At 40.4% G+C, this 16737-nt stretch overlaps 1 protein-coding gene across 2 annotated transcripts; it reads right to left on the reverse strand.

Annotated features, from left to right (window-relative positions):
* Positions 1-3001: 3001 nt before the first annotated feature.
* On the reverse strand, positions 3002-15264 carry CCNG2 (cyclin G2). Of its 2 annotated transcripts, XM_042468162.1 has the most exons (8): positions 14942-15264; positions 11696-11824; positions 10476-10613; positions 9237-9487; positions 8261-8339; positions 8065-8163; positions 6195-6400; positions 3002-4447 (listed from the first exon to the last, which is right to left on the reverse strand). In XM_042468162.1, exons 2-8 carry the CDS (start codon positions 11822-11824, stop codon positions 4309-4311), a joined length of 1041 nt encoding a protein of 346 aa, XP_042324096.1. In that variant the 5' UTR covers positions 14942-15264; the 3' UTR covers positions 3002-4308. The 2 variants fall into 2 exon arrangements, with proteins under 2 accessions (XP_042324096.1, XP_042324097.1); XM_042468163.1 differs by lacking the exon at positions 11696-11824.
* Positions 15265-16737: the final 1473 nt, after the last annotated feature.

Consider the following 16737-nt stretch of genomic DNA (forward strand, 5'->3'; position numbering starts at 1 on the left):
GTAATTCTGCAATTCTTTTTTAAAGAACATTCAATCTTTTATTTTTAAAATATACATAAAAGGTTTAAGATGAAAACCACATAACAAGATCAACCCAAGAACAGTCTGTAAACAGATTACAAGGTTCAAACAAATTTAGCTTTCCTCTAACACATCCCTCCAGAGGTGTACATGGTTTCCTGGTAACAGATTTAAATATGAAGTGGGGTCCCATATGCTTCGCCACCAACCCTCCAGATTTAACTGGCTGCTTTTCCGCTTCTGAGCAATCTCTACTCTTGTGACAGCAATAAAAAAATGTCAAATGTTTATATTTAAGGTTTTTGTTGCAATCAATAAAAATTGACAAAAGCACTGAAACAAGGCACACATAATTTTTTTTATTAGTAATCTGAGAGATTATAGCGAGAAACTGTTCCCAAAAGTTTAAAATTCAATGCAATAAAATCACATATGGAAGTATGTGATTCTGCAATTCTGTGGTTCGATTACAGACAACAGTTGGGAAAGCTAGTAAACCACTCTCTTTTGTGGTACAACCAGTAAACCAGCTCAGGAGTTTTTCTGTTTTTCTTGCCCTAAATATTTGTGCAAACATGGCATTTTGGTATCTATTTGGCTTCAGCAGAAGAAGTGGGAGGCCATGCATTTCCTGATGTTGTGAGACATGGGATTGTCCCTGTCTTCAAAGTTTGCTGCCTTTAGAGAATATAGTTACTTCTTTAGATGGGGATTAACAAGACCACAAACAAATAAGACATCAGGGGGGGAAAGACAGAAAAACATTGCAAATAGGGGGTGAGAAGGGGCTATAGAAAAACACACACAAAATTCAGAAGCAGCCACCAGATAAAAAGTTTCTATTAAATTCTATTAAAGTCCATATGATCCAACTGTCTCAGTTTTGTAGGGAATAATATTAATCAGTCCTTTGTCATCCCACTTTTCCAAGTAGTTTTAAAATGTCCCAGTTTCCCTCTCTGCCTCCAGCTTTCCTCCTTTGTCCTCACCTTACTTCACTAGCTGCAAACTGAGTTCAAATTGCGAAATATTCTCTAAATTAGGCATACAGCTACTCTGGTCCCACTTTCCATAAAGGTAGCAACTTTTAGCTCTAAATTACGCACAGGTTGAGTCTCCCTTATCTGGAACCCCGAAATCCAAAATATTCCAAAATACAAAATTGAACATATTTTGGGTGGCAGGGGGCTGAGATAGTGACACCTTTGCTTCCTGGTGGAGGTTTTTTGGGGCCCCAGAGCTTAGTGTGCAAAAACAGTTGGGTATATCTGTCGGTTTGGCTTGTAATATTTTTAAATCTCATGTTCTTCCTGCCCTGTTATTAAAAAATGTTGAAGTTTATACTGTACATTCCTATCTAAAATGATCCAAATTTTAGGGGTATAAATCTGGGGAAATATATATATATATTCTCGAGTAAAAAGTCACCACTTACTTTTGGGCACAGGACAAGCAAATAATTGCTTTTGAAAACTGTACAGTCGGTCCTTTGCATCCACAAAATTTTTATCCATGTATTCAAGCATCCATAGCTTGAAAATATTTTGACATTTTATGTAAGGGACACCATTTTACTATGCCATTGTATTTAATGGGGCTTGAGCATCCACAGATTTTGATATCCACAGGGAGTCCTGAAACCATGCCCCAGCAGATATCAAGGGCCTATGCTATATAACTCCTTGTTTTAGCCTAAGACCTATAATGATAGTGAACTGGTTTTTAAAAGTAATTTTCCAACCTTTGTGGAAGGCTAGCAGCCCCTTGGAAGTGGAACTTTATTACTTCAACATGTTGAACAAACCAAAAAGTGATGCTACATGATAGTGCTGACCATCATTGCTCTGTAGAGTCCCAAGAGCAGAGAAGTGGCTCCCTCTGGAGGCAAATAATCTGGTTTTCTACCAAACTGAGAGTCCCCTCCTTTAGGGCATGGTTTCCGTACCCTTCATCATTTTAGTCGCCCTACTTTGGACATGCTCTTGAATTCTGGTGCCCACAACTGGGCACAGTATTCCAGGTGAAGCTATTATGGAAGAATAGTCTTTTTGATAACTTTGATTCAAATCACATAGAACATTACTTTGAATTGTATCCAGAAACAGAATGATACAGTAAAACTGTGCCAACAAGTGCCTTATTCTTCCTGTACCTATTTGGGCTACAATATTTTGGACTAGCTCATTGTGTCCAAATTTTCTTGCCCCATGGGGTGTGTGTGTGTACAATGATCCATATGGGATGTAACTAAAGTAGGTGTCAGTCATCTGTCAACTTATGGCCACCCCTTGAATTTCATCAGGTTTTCTTAGGCAAGGAATACTTGAGATGGTTTTCCTAGTTACTTTCTCTAAAACATAACCAGCAGCACCTGTTGGCAGTCTCCTATCCAAGTACTAAGCAGGGCTGACCCTGCTTAGCTTTCAAGATCAGACAGGATCTGGTATCCTTGGCGTATTTGGCCCCTACTAAAGTATGTTATAGATGTGGAGTGCCCTATCACGGGGTTTTCTTGGCAGGTTTAATCAGAGAGGGTTTGCCAGTGTCGTCCTCTGAGGCTGAGTGTGTCTTGCCTAATGACCCAGGGTTTCCACGGCCAAGCTGGGACTCAACCCTAGTCTCCCAGGGTCCAAGCCCAAACCACTACACCACACTGACTCTTCATTGAAGTATGGATCATTGTAATATGCACAAACACACTAGATGTGACAAAAAGATGGTCAGAGGATTATGCAGAGTTGTCTTTGTTACAGGATTCCAGTAGAGTACATCTAATTTTGCACCATATCGCCTACAAATCTGCACATAGCTGCCAGACGTCTTCAGCAGCCTTAAAACGCTTGGTAGAAAACTCTCCTAATAAGAAAATTCGAGTGCACATTTGTTAGATTCTACCACAGTCTAGAAGGCGGCTGCTACTAATTCTGACTTTTTTTAGTTATACTTTTGCCCTCTTTGCCAAAATCATAGCAGACCAATATAGGAAAAGCATTTGGTTTTATTGAACAGAAGCAGAGAGTCATCTGAATCATCTTTGAGAGAAAATAGCTTTCAGAAAATGTCTTGACACTCAGGCATGTAGTACCAAAAAAGCAAGCCTTCATGTACAGTATGTATATCATGTACAGGATAGAATAAATTAATATCTACATGCAACATACATATAGGAAAGTTACATACACACTGTAAAAATACAATATTTTTCAGCTTATTTTGTTTTTAATTTTTTATACAGGTTTTAATTTACATTTTTACAAATTTTTGTAAACATTTTTTGTTTATAAAAAAATCAGAGCACACCACACATCACCACCATTCACATCTGCACTTCAAGATGGCCACACAACGCTACAATCCTAAGTTTTGTTGCCCCTTCATTTCTACCATGACCTTGCTTTCACATCATTAGACTACAGAGTACATTTCTTCTTTTGCTCACTTTGCATATATTTTTAAGATACTAAGTAACATATAGTCTGTGCTTTAAAGAAAAAAATGGCAAGCAATTATAAGTGTCATTACAACCATTTTATCAACTTCACATTTACCACCTTTCCGCTAACAGCTTTCACTTAAGCATGCAAACATGTTATGATTATGGATTTACTATGACAAGGTAAGAAAAACTGGAGGAGTTAGTAGGTAAAGGGAATGTGAAACTTTACAGTTCTAATTTAAGTAGTATTTTTTTTTTACATTAACACTAAGTTTTCTGAATACAATTTATTCCAATTTGAGGATATCAAAGCTAGCCTTTAGATGCTTTAATGCAAAATATGCCTGGAACATTTAACCAGATTGGAACACGCTTTAGAGAGGCAGCTTATTCCTCCCTAAATAATCTAAGCATATGCCTGATTAAATCTGAACAAAATTGCTGAAGTTGAACCCAGTTTTAAAGTGATGCAACTGCCTTTTTTTAAAGAATGCACAATGAAAAAATTGGTTAAAAGTACTTCAGTCCAAAACGAAATAAGCATACACTGCTTTGCAATTTAGCCTATCCCCAAAATACTTCACCATTAAGCTTCAGCTTCTAATTTCAGCAGAGCATTCAAGTGCAAATAAAGCTTCCCAGCTATCTTATAGCCTGATCACAAGCAGCATGCACTTACTAATGCTTGCCACTGAATTCGGCCCTAAATGATCCACTTTTGCTACATCTGACATTGCACTAAAGGGGAAAGCGCAGTACGCATTTTGAGTACTCCATGAGACCTTGTGCCAAGGTACAGAGAGTGCTTAGATACTTATTGCCTAAGTACTATAATGCATTAAGAGCTCAGTCTAGCACACTGAGTCAAAGGAGAGAGCCTGCCATTTTGATTTCGGTTTGAGGTCAAAGAAGAAGGTGCCTTCCAGGTCACTTGGTGGAGAACTGCTAAGGCTTTCTTCTCCACAGCTCATATCTTCACAAGAATCCTCACTACAAAAGATGAAGAGATATAAAACTCACGTAAGTCATGACACAACGTTTGAAATGTCAGATATCTTTACAAGTACTTTATTTTAAAACAGTTTTCCAGCCAGTAACTTTCCCGAGCTTATACACAAAATGGTACTGATGAACACTAATAACTGGAGCCTCATAGTATAAGTGGCTAAGCCAAAGCACAACACTACTTCAAACAGGCTGAAACAATATGGATAGGTATTTCCCCACAATGCTTGCTACAGAAATCCCAAAAGGTTTTCATTATGTACTTACATTAATTAGAAAATTTTAAACTATGTGCATAAATGCAACTCTTTAATCAAAGGTTTCCCACCAAGATACATAAGTCAAGACTGGACCAGTGCCATCATGACACTATGTATCATCCTAAAAAGTACATTTCTGCATGTGAACGTTCACTTTTGGTATTGGACTCAACAGAAACTTTTTTCCTTACGCAGTCTGTATCAACATGCTCTTGGTTCCATTCCCCATCCCTATTTTCCTTACATTTAAAGTAATAAAAGACTGACAAAAGATTCTCCATGTGGGGCAAGGATGCTGGAAAAAGTCAGGCTTCTTGATTACATGGAAACTCTGCACAAACTTCTCCTATTCTGATTTGTTGCTATCCATGGGAGAAAGATGACAATGGAAGGAAGCAAGATTAGGCATTCTTCTATTTGCACATTGATTCAAACTAGGCAAGTAATGCCTGAATAAAGCTCTAATCAACAGATTCTCTCTTTTTGTTCTTGCTGCTACTGAAAATTTGAACAATTGCATCTAGGACATTCACATCCAGCTTGATGGACTGAGATGTATATTCCACAGAGTGCAGTTTTTCAAGCAGACTTTTGAAGCGGATGTTTCCAAGAGTAAAATGTATGCACATCCATGTAATAAGTGGGGGGAGGGAGGGGGAGAGGAGACCCATGTTATCTGCATGTGTATTTCAAACACACAGTAACTGGGAATGGATTCTTTTCTAGACAGGCTTCTATGTATTTTAAAACAGGAAGAAAGGCAGAAAACTGATTTACCAACTAATTTCTTGTGCACTGCATCTCATATCACTGGTTGATTTGGTTCTCGAAATAGAACCTTATAATTTGATTACCATACTATACTCTTACAGTGCTGTTATTCCACTTTTACTGCTCTGGCTGCCTCCTGTGGCATTCTGGGATTTGCAGTTTAGGGAAAGGCATTTGGAATTTTCAGCCAGAGAGCTCTTAGGCCTCACTGTACCCCAGATTGCAATAGAAGGCACCCAGAGCAATAGAAGTGGAATAGCAAGCAAACAAATACATATATTCACCCTGAACTATGAATGTGGTGCAACTGTATTTCATAATCTAGTGGCATGTCACTTTCCAAATTAAATAAATGTCATTTTAGCATCCCAAACATTAACAAAGCAACACAACCAGCACCAGAAGATAACTTGAAATACTATTATTTAAAGGTGGCATGTTGCTTAGAGAAAGCTTTGTGTATTCTTTTCCCCTTGGTGATGTTTACGATGTATTCCACTCTACACAGCCATTTGCTTGGGGTGCTGTTGGTTTTTTATTGTTGTTGACTGCTAACTGTTGTTAACTGTTGTAATTCTGCTGGGGGGGTTTGGGGCTCGTGTTGTTTTAACTGTTTTATCTTTTATTGTTCACCGCTGTGATCCTTGGAATAGCGGTATATAAATACATTTTTATTATTATTTATTATTATTTTTACCTACCTCTCACTTCCATCAAAACATCCAGCCTCAGGGATTGTGGGCAACTCAGGAACACTATAGTAGCTGTTTTGAAGATTTTGGGCAGTGCGTCTTGAAACAATCCACACTAATTTTTTATGGTCTGGTTTGCAGCAGGCAGGAGAAGAGTAATCTGCTAAGCATTTTGAGACCAGCTCTCGCCAATACAGTAAGTCACTGTCGCTTATCTGAAAAACATCCCATATTTATTTACATCAGTATTTCAAGAAAAGAGCACTGTGGCACAAATGACTGCAATCCCATGCATACCGACTTCAGCACAAGCCCTTCAACAACATTAGATTAATTTTCAAGTACACATGCATAGGTGAGAGTGTGGGAATATCAATTAACACACATATCACAACTACATTATTTAAAGCAGATATGCTGATTTCAACGACACTTGTTAAATTCAAAGAGACAGCTGCGTTAGCCTGGATCAGTATGCAAAGGGTTCCTGTAGCACCTGTGAGACTGAGACAAAGCTTATGGTACAACTTCTTTCCTTCTCTACGTTAGTCTCAAAGGTAATGCAAGATCCCTTTGCATACTTTTGTACAAGAAAGACTGAGTAGAAGTGCAGTCTCAAAGATGCACTAAAGAGCATGATGCATCCTTTTAACATACTTGAATGTTTGTGTTCTGAAGCCAACCTGCCTTTGTTGTTATTGTTGTGTGCCTTCAAGTCATTTCTAACTTTATGGAGACCCTAATGCAAACCTATTGTGGGGTGTTCTTGACAGGATTTGTTCAGAAGAGATTTGCCACTGCATTCCCCTGGGGCTGAGAGAGTGTCACTTGCCCATGGTCAGTGAATGGGTTTCATGGTTGAGCTGGGAATCGAACCTTGGTCTCTAAAGTCATAGTCAAACACTCAAACCACTATGGCACACAGGCTTCTCTGGCTATACATACTCATAGTATTGTTGCTTTCATCAGTGTTAAAAACTTATCTTGGTTAGTTGGTTCCTCTACCACGACTGCAGAAACAGTTGCAAAGCAGGGAATGGCAGGGGCAAGAGAAGAGAATGACCAACCATTTGCTTCACAATTAAGAAAGCTATATGGCCATCACCATAAGATCATTAGGTCTAAGGTCTAACCTTGGCACCACGGAGTATCAAAGAAACACCCAGTAGTCTTAGATGGCCAATGCCTTCACCTCTGATTAATGGAGAACTATGGTAACAGATGTGTTACCACCACAACTGTGACTTGGGAAGGGGAAATTAAAGAGTTTACTGGCTGTTTGCAGCTGTGACACTGCAGATTATACCTCCTATTCTTGAAAAAGAGCATAAAACTATGTGAATCTTGATCTAATTCTCCAACAGCACAAGAAGTGCCTTAAGTAAGAGTAAATATTCAGGATCACTCAACACAGGTTGGTGCTAGACCACAGGAAAGGCTCATAAAATGACAGTGAACACATACGAAGTTGATGTCAGCCCACTCACTTATGTCTATTTTAACAGGCAGTAGCCCTTCTAGAGCTCAGGCAAAGAGATCTTTTTATAAGCTGCTGATTTTTTTGTAAAGTGTGAATGCCAAAGATAGTGCAAGTGATGTGGCACCACAGCACCTGTTTATAACAGCCATATGAGGCAAAATGGGTAAAATGGAAATTTCTTCTACTATACGAGTGTGCTGTTTCTTAATCTTTTCAATGCCAGAACAAAGCTGACTCAAAGTTTCCCCACCATTTGACCTTATGTATTTTTCCTTCCCTTCATTCATTAATGTGAAAGTCTTTCCTAAAGAACTCATTACTGTTCTTGGACAGACATTCATTAGCCTGTTAGAACTGCGGGGTCTGAGAGAAATAAGCCCATACAATTGAATCCTTTACCTTTGAATACTTCTGAATGCACAGAACAATCTCAAACAACTCAATGGACTTTAGAGTCTGCACTTCCAGAGACAGAAGGCACAGGGCCAAGACAGATGGCTGAAAGTACAAATAAAACACAAAAGGGTCAGTAATGCCATACTGGATCCCAACTTTCAACCATGCACCTAATAAACAGCCCATCTCCCAGACTTACTTTTGCTTTTGAGAATACTAGTCGGCAGTTACAAGCTTTAAGTTGTGCTTCCAGTTTGTCGAGATTCAACAATTCTTTCCTATAATGAAACAAGTGATTTTTTTTTTGAAAAAATGTTTTTCATCTTATCAAGAGAAGCAGCAGATTTAAACTGTAAGGGTGTTAATCAATTATAGAAGAGGCCAGTGATGGTGAACCTTTTACAGACCGAGTGCCCAAACTGCAACCCAGACCCCACTTATTTATTGTGAAGTGCCACGTCTCTCTGGCTTTCTAGTAAGAAACTCTGGCAAACTCTGTGCTAGGGTGACAGCATGTGTGCCCACAGAGGGCTCTGAGTGCCACCTCTGGCACGCGTGCCATAGGTTCGCCATCACTGAATAGGCCAACTCATCTTTGACTTTAACATGATGTAAGCATCACATCTGCCCTGTTCATCTTAAGATGAACCATTACAATGTATTCAACAATGTTGGTCTGGCAGTGGAATGAACACTACAGGCAAGCCAAATTCCCCTGCCTCACAATTCTGCTCTGGCAAGTTGGGGAGGAATCCTTTGTGAACCACCTTAGGTCCAATTTAGGAGAAAGGCAGCAAATAAATAAAATAAAAACCATATTATGAAGGAGGGAGAGAAGCAAAGTTCAGGTTGTGTGAGCATGGCGTCACTTGTATAAATACTGAATTTAGTCAACTGACTCCCTAGTCTCAGCTTTATTTGCTTATCCAACTGTGCAGGAGAGCATTATCATGTCAAGCTGCTTTGAATAACATGTTAGGAGAACAGTGGGGTATAAACCAAATAAATAAATAATAAAATACAGAGAACAAAGTATCTAAAGCCACTACATGTAATAATAAAATGTAAGTGAAGATGGGACTGGAAAGAGCGTAAGAGTCTTCAGGCTACTGACTAAGGCTGAAATAAAGGCTTCAGGCTACTGACTGGAAAGAAGAGGATTAGCGGATACCTACCTTTCTGAGGTATGACAGAGAACTATAGTATGGTACAAGTGCAAAAAGGTTAAGGCAGTAGTAGCTTTGAAGTCAAAGTGCAGTTTTTCTGAGATTATTTTTTCCATTCGTTTCAGATCAGATGCTGTGCACTTGCACTGGCTAATCCGAATGACATCATGGAGGGAAGGAATGTTGCATTGCTCTTCAATCACTTGAGCAGCCAATTGAAAACAACAGATGCCAATGCAGGACAAATGCTTAGGTTTCACCTAAGGAGAACACCGTTATGAATTAGTACAGCAGGCTGGCAAGCTACCAAACCACAACGTGTAAAATAAAAATTGGAACATGCTTTAAAGGTACTGCAAAACCACTATGCATTCATTGTGCTGACTTGAAAATTAAGACCCTATATCAGAAAGCTAGGCTCAACTGCAATAGCAGAAAAGGTTACAATGAAGTCTAGCTGTAATAGCAAGTACAGCAAGTCCTGCTTTCCCAACTGCAACAATCCTTTTTTTTGAATTTTTGGCAACAAGATTGTTTGTTATGTCTTAGTTCTTGATTTGGGGAAAAAGATGTTGATGCAATTAAAAAAGAGCAATATGGCCAGGAATATCGTATATATTCGACTATAAGTCAACCTCATGTATAAGTCGAGGGCAAAATCTGGGGCCAAAATTATGGATTTTGCTATGACTCGTGGATAAGTCGAAGATATAGCAAAGGATCTAAAGAATGAAGCAAAGTAAAACAATGTCAAAGAACTTACAAAATTCCAGCAAATATAACTCTTTCTGCTCACTCTTAAGGCTGGATGGATGAGAGAGTAGAGGGGGTCAGTGCTTCCAGGACAGATTGTACTCTTGCTTTTCACCAGGGGATTGTTCCTTCTTTTAAATAAGAGTTAAGATACAGTATTTACTTTGACCCGTGGATAAGTAGACTCCAATTTGGGTGTGTGTGTGTGTGTGTGTCGGTTTTTGACCTAAATTTCTAGACTTATACATGAGTATATACAGTATGTTTGAAAGCAAACATATTCTGGAGAATTTGGGGCAATTTAGGAATATTTCTAAGTATTATACACACATTTAGTAAACCAGTAGGTGATAAATTCTGTATCCAGCCTTTTATAGAATCATTCTAGATGGCAGGAAATAAACTGACTATAGAGCTTTAAAATACAAAACCAGTGTAAAAAGCTATACAGTATATGCACAATCCAATACAGCAGTCCCTTTCACTTCTTGGTACCTTCATAAGTGCCAAAAATCTATCTAGAATGTTGACAGCCAGGACAAATGTTTCGGTGGCAAATCCAAAGAAGTTTGTCAGACTCCAGAGATCTTCTACTTTTGCATTTCGCAGTCTGGGACATATGGTGCTTTCATTCTGTAGAAAGAAAACAGTATCCTTATGCTAATTGTAGAATTAGGCTCTATTAGATCTTCAAAAATGAGCTATACATTGTGACATAGGAACAAAAGCCAACTCCTTTGGCAATAGGCAAATTCACCCTGGCTAATTTGCCCAGATGCCAAACTCCCTCTTGCCTCAGTGTCACCCATCTCTCACAAAGAAGCTTGTTCAGGGAATAGTCAAGCACTCCTGCTTTTTAGAAAGGAGACAACTCCTCAGGAAACTCATTCAGTGACTTGTGCTAGGCTTGCCAGAAGCAACATGCTGTTCTCATTCTGGCAGGCACCCTAACTACCAGAGAGGTTGCTTGTACTTCAGGGAGCAACTGTTCATTTCCAATCAAAAGTACACCTGCATTGTAAGAAACATTGTAACACACAGCCTGGTGTTTGGTAGCTCACCAGTTACTGAAGAGCAAGGCTATCCAATCCACAAATAGAATGTAAGAGAAAAATCTTGAATTTCCAGACTGCTGTATGAACAAAAGACTTTGCTTTTTTTGTTCTTGAGAACTAAGGCAACAGTTAGAAAGGCACAATGAAATGGAATCAGCAAACATCAGTTCCTGATAGTAACACTTTCTGCACAGAATAAGTGTTTCTATAAACAAATGCAATTAAGTGTCATTTTGTTTCTATTATATTATAATTTATCATTATCTATTCTACTTATAACTCATCCTTCCTCACAGGAGTTCATTGCACCTAATGATTAGGAAATGAATGACAATAGGTATAATCCATCTAAAGTGAAACATGTTCATGTTTGGGTAGTAGAATTAAACAGTTTATTATTGAGAAGAACAAAATCCAGTAGCATTATTTAATTTTGGCTTGGCTATGCCCCTTGTAGCTGAGGTTGTTGCATCAGAAAAGGACTGCTGCATATAAAAGTGTTTGTCCAAAGCGCTACTAGCAGAACTATTGCTAAATTTCTGCCATAAGTGAATGAGGGGGAAAAAATCTGTGCTTTTGATCCTTTCTTCCATGTGTGTGTTACCATGGCAGAGTACATCACTGACTCATTTCCACCTCCATGGACAAGCATCTCCTCACCTCAGCGCTACACTCAATCAAGCTCAGGCCCTTTTCTCGTGGTTGGTATTTCCATTCCTGTTCCAAATGGAGTTTCAGCTGCTTGAAGAGCCAGCTGCTCATCTGTGCTTCAACTCCAGTATCCTTCATCTGAAATGGGGTGGGGAATAGAAAAGCAAACATTCTCAGGAGGGAGAACATCAATTTTATAGCCATTTTAAAGGCTGAAAGGTATGTGCTACAACAATATCCACTTAAATGCCAGAATTCCTAGCCTGAAGGGATAACAAGCTTCACAATTAAAAATCTGGCTGCTCAACTGCTCACATGAACAACTACGTCAAGATTTCGACAACGTGTAGCAAAACCATTTCCTGGGAAAGAAAGCAAGAGGCTTAACGCAGACTTGAATTCTCTCTCCTATTCAAAGGACAAGGGGAGAGACTTTGTCCCCTCCCCTTCACTTGCAGGGACTGACTGGCAGAGAGGCTGTTGCAACAGGAGGGAGGAATGAGGAGCACAAAGGAGCAGTGTCACGTACACCCAGGAGCAGCAGCAACCTCCAAAGGACTGAAGGGGGCAGCAGGAGAACACATACAGGCTCACCAGCAGAGTAGAACTCTATTAGGTGCATTTACTTGGGACTAAGACCCATAAAAAAAAAAAGCTGGTGGACTTCTGGGTAAACATGCAATTCAAGCTGCTCAAATTATAAGGTAATTTGACAGCACAAGCCATCATATTTGCTCATTCTGCCAATTTTTAGTCTACCTACCTGGCTTAATTATGATCTGAACAAGATGGGAGCTTGGCAATAGCTAGCTATGCTTCCCTTATTGGTAATGCCTGTATCTCTTCCTCCTCCTCCTCCCTCCTTTGCACACACAATTAGGGTGGAAATTGCAAAGTGGTTTCAATTCCATCCTCTATTATCTACTTTTATTATTACTCTATTATTATTATCAGCTAACAATGGAATGTAATTAGTTCAGCCTTAAAACAGCAAAACACTTTAAGAGCAGAGGTGGACATGGGGGAAAACAAGTACCAAGACACTGGTCCAAAACACACAGCAGAAATAATCCAGTTTGAGACTGCTTTAACTGCCCTAGCTTAGTGCTAGGGAATCCTGGGAACAGTAGTTTGTTGTGGCACCAGAACTCTGACACAGAAGGCTAAACGTCTCACAAAACTATAGCTTCCACAATTCCCTAGCATTGAGTCAGGACAGTTAAAGTGGTCTGAAACTGGATTATTTCTGCAGTGGGTTTTGGACTTTTGTTCGGAGACTCATCTCACCTTAGTTCCAGTTCCTAGTCAAGCCCTGGGGTCACAAAAATGATGCCACTTGGAACTAGCAGCTAGGCATGTGCCATTTATTCATAAGCGGAACATGATCACAACAGACAACACAGACATAAAGGCACACTAATACACAAAGGAGCCTCATAATTTTTCTGGCAAGGCCAGCCCACTGTTTCACTTTTGGGGAACTCTGCCCCATTTGCTCTTAACCTCTACTTTTCTCTACATGGTGAGCGTCCCAACCTGATTCTGCTTCCCTCAAATGTTCAGCCGCAGTTCTAGTCTGTGTCATTTCCTTCTCCCTTCCCCACATCTCTGCATTGCTTCTTCTTTCCCCACCCAAATCTCTAGAAACCAGGGCCCTATTCACCTACAGCAAGCTAAAGATCACTCTGAACAAACCATTCCTGATCAAACTCTACATATAGGCAGAGGCTTTTGCTCAAAGGCATGTGCGCACCCACCACCAGCCACACAGGTGATCTCAAACCCCATTGTCTGTTGTTGTTGTTGTAGTCATGGACGTTGTCCGCTGCCATTTGGTTCCAAGAGTCCCTAGTGGATACCAAGATCCATGGATGCCCAAGTCCCTATAAAAACAATGGCAGAGTAAAATGATGTCCCTTCTATAAAACGAAAACATCAACATTTGCTCCTTGGAAATACACACACACACACACACATATAGAATATTCTCAAGCCATGGATGGTTGAATCAGAGGATATGAAGAACCAACTATATATAGTAACACGGAGGTGGGTCTTTCTTTTCCAAGGAGAAGCCTTTGTTTGCAGACTGACTGTAAAGAGAACCAGAGGAGGGGTGCGGGTGGGATAGGGACAAGTCCATTCAGACAGCTATTAACCGCCCTTTGTCCCAAAATAAAACCAAAAGACACCCCATTCCCTCATTATACCCCCAATAGATATAATATTACCAGTTGCTTTAGCTTGACCTCTCCCCAAAAACACCCCTTCACCTCCCAAAGTTCAATTGCATCCCAGTCACTTCTTTTTAAGGCACTACTACTAATAGACAGCCACGGACCCTTTATCCATGGATTCAACCATCCATGGCTCACAAGTATAAATAAGTAGATCCCAAGAAGCATGCCATGATCTTGCCATTTTATACAAGGAACACCATTTTATTCTGCCGTTGTATTCAATGGGACTTGGGCATCCAGATTTTGGCATCCACTGGAGGGAGCTGGAAGCAAGATACCAAGAGAGTAAAGATCCCAGATAAACTGAAGATCAAAACACCAAATAAGGAGGCCAAATGAATACTGTCCTGTGCTGTTTATTCATTTCCCTGCTTCTCCCTTTCCCCTCTTTGTCTCAAACCCCCTCAGTCTCACCCCTTTTCGACCCAACTTTGCCCCCAAGTTTTCAATTCTGCCCCAGTCCCTTCTTTTAAAAGCAACAATACTATTACAATTCACTTATCTCTGGTCTGCTTCTCTTTCCCCTCAAAACCCTTCAGTCTTTCCCACACATTTACACTCAACTTCACCCCCCCAAAGTTTCAATTTTGCCCCAGTCCCGCCTTTAAAAAACAGTGCTATGGCTAGATATTTACTTGCTTCCCCTTAAAGTCACCTCCTTTAAAAACACGACTACTACAGTACTATGCATTTGTTTCCTATGACTTCCTTTTGATGATTGTTTCCCTTCTGTTTCTCCTCTTCCTTTAAAAATAGCATTTATTTCCTATTGTTTCCTTCTTACTACTTCCTTCTTATTTCCCTTCTCTTAAAAACTCTTTATTTCCTATATTACTTCCTTATTACTTCCTGCTTCTCCCCTTCTTTTAAGAAACACTACCATTTATTTCCTATCCTTTCCCTTTCGCTGATTTCCTTCCCTTCCGATGCCGCCTTTCTCCCAGAGAAGGGCTCCCAAGGCGGCTCACAAACGTCTTTGTTTCCCCCTTTCAAACGGGGGAGCCTTGTCACTGACCTCCCTTCCTCAGGAGGAGGCCCTTCCTTGCTCCTCTCCTTCTCCTTCAAGGCGGAGGAAGGTCGGGGGCTGGAAGGAGGGAGGCAGGGAGGGAAGGAGGGCGGCGGGTGCGGAGAATGACAGCTGCCCAGCGCCTCCTGCCCCGCATCCAGCCTCCAGCCTCCGCCCGCCGTCCTTCCTCCCTTCCCCGCTCCAGAGTCAGCGCCCCAGAAGCAGCAGCAGCACCATCGCCGCCCCGCTTCCTTTCCGTCCGGGCGACGAACGGACGAACGACCCGCTGCCTCCTCTTCAGCGAAACATCAAAATGGAGTCCTCCCTGAAGCAGAGCAAAAAACCCTCCAAACCACGCCCCCTTTTGCGTCACGTGACCAACGGCCTTTGTTTTGTTTTGTTGGACCCCTCCCCCTTTCCAGCTCTTTTTTATTTTGAGCGGAAGGTTCTATCTCCGAGTGACGCGGCTTCCTGGAAGGAAAAATAATCCTCCCTTTTTTCCTCCCTTCTTTTTTGTTTGTTTGTTTTGAGTTCCTGTCAGTGAAGGAGCAAAGTCTTCTTATATATATGAAAAAGGAGACAATAAGGGAATTTGGAGTTTCCTTGGTTCCTGTGAAGAGATAAAGGCGGAAGGACACATTCGTCGAAGAACTCCTTTAAAGGGACAAAAAAAGGAGGGGGAGGAGGAAGAGGAGGGGGAAAAAACTTCTTTTTTGAAAAGTCCGCCCAAACGCCCGCGCGCGCTGATTGGCCACACGAGGCGCGAGCGCTGATTGGACGAAAACAGACCGTCCCTCTTTCGAGGCTTGGAATGTTTTGCTGTTCAAAACAGTTTGATTTTTTTTTTTTTTGCTTTGATGGACGGCGGTGACGTCCTCCGCCTTTGGCCAATCAGAATAAAGCCTTGGCCTGTTTCTATGGGAAGGAAAGCGCCCTCAGCTGCCTTTTAATAACAGCCATTTCCCCAACTGTCAGTTCCCTGAGGGAACAAAAAGAGACAATGGAAAAGCCACATCCCTTCATTTTCAGAGCCTCCACTTTTCAAATAAAGGCGCCAAATAACATTCCTCAGTACCCCATTCTTCCACATTAACATATCCATAGTGTTATTTTGTTGTTAAAAAGCTGTTAAGACCACAGTTGCTCTTTTTATATGTTGACACTCTATACATAATAATAATAATAATAATAATAATAATAATAATAATAATTGTTATTATTATTTATACCCTGCCTCTCCAATGAGATTGAGGCGGCTAACAACATTAAAACACAATAAAATCCAATGTCCCTGAACCCCACTCGCCCACCATAACTAATAAATCATAAATGCTGAATGGCAATGGAATAAAATTCGTAAATAAAGAAATGAATAAAAAATGCCAGCCTAAATTAGGGTCAGTCCAATGAATCTTTGGTCCAAAACGCACTGCAGAAATAATCCACTTTGAGACCTCTTTAACTGCCCTGGTTCAATGCTATGGAATTCTGGGATTTGTAGTTTCGTGAGACAATTAGCCTTTGTTAGGGAGTTCTGGTGCCACAATAAACTACAGTTCCCAGGATTCCCCAGCACTGAACCAGGGCTGTTAAAGCGGTCTCAAACTGGATTATTTTTGCAGTGTGTTTTGGCCCTTTATTCCAGATTTAGTTCAAATAAGAAACTGTTTTGAATAAATGATACGTTTATGGGGCCAACCAAAATGCACAATTACACGTTGCAAGCTTTTGAAGTTGCACATGTTTCTTCATCAGGCAAACAGGAGAAAGAAATGGAAGATGTTAGTCATAGGCCTGCATTTTCT

Source organism: Sceloporus undulatus, chromosome 5, assembly GCF_019175285.1.
Source record: "Sceloporus undulatus isolate JIND9_A2432 ecotype Alabama chromosome 5, SceUnd_v1.1, whole genome shotgun sequence".
NCBI lineage: Eukaryota > Metazoa > Chordata > Lepidosauria > Squamata > Phrynosomatidae > Sceloporus > Sceloporus undulatus.

Bases quoted from the DNA above. Each gene is read 5' to 3' on its own strand.
- CCNG2 (XM_042468162.1), bottom strand. From the start codon at position 11,824: ATGAAGGATACTGGAGTTGAAGCACAGATGAGCAGCTGGCTCTTCAAG. The intron at 9,488-10,475 runs GTACCAAGAAGT...TGTTCTCCTTAG, and splicing joins GATTTTTGGCACTTATGAAG to GTGAAACCTAAGCATTTGTC. The intron at 6,401-8,064 runs GTAAAGGATTCA...GATGTTTTTCAG, and splicing joins GCATTCAGAAGTATTCAAAG to ATAAGCGACAGTGACTTACT.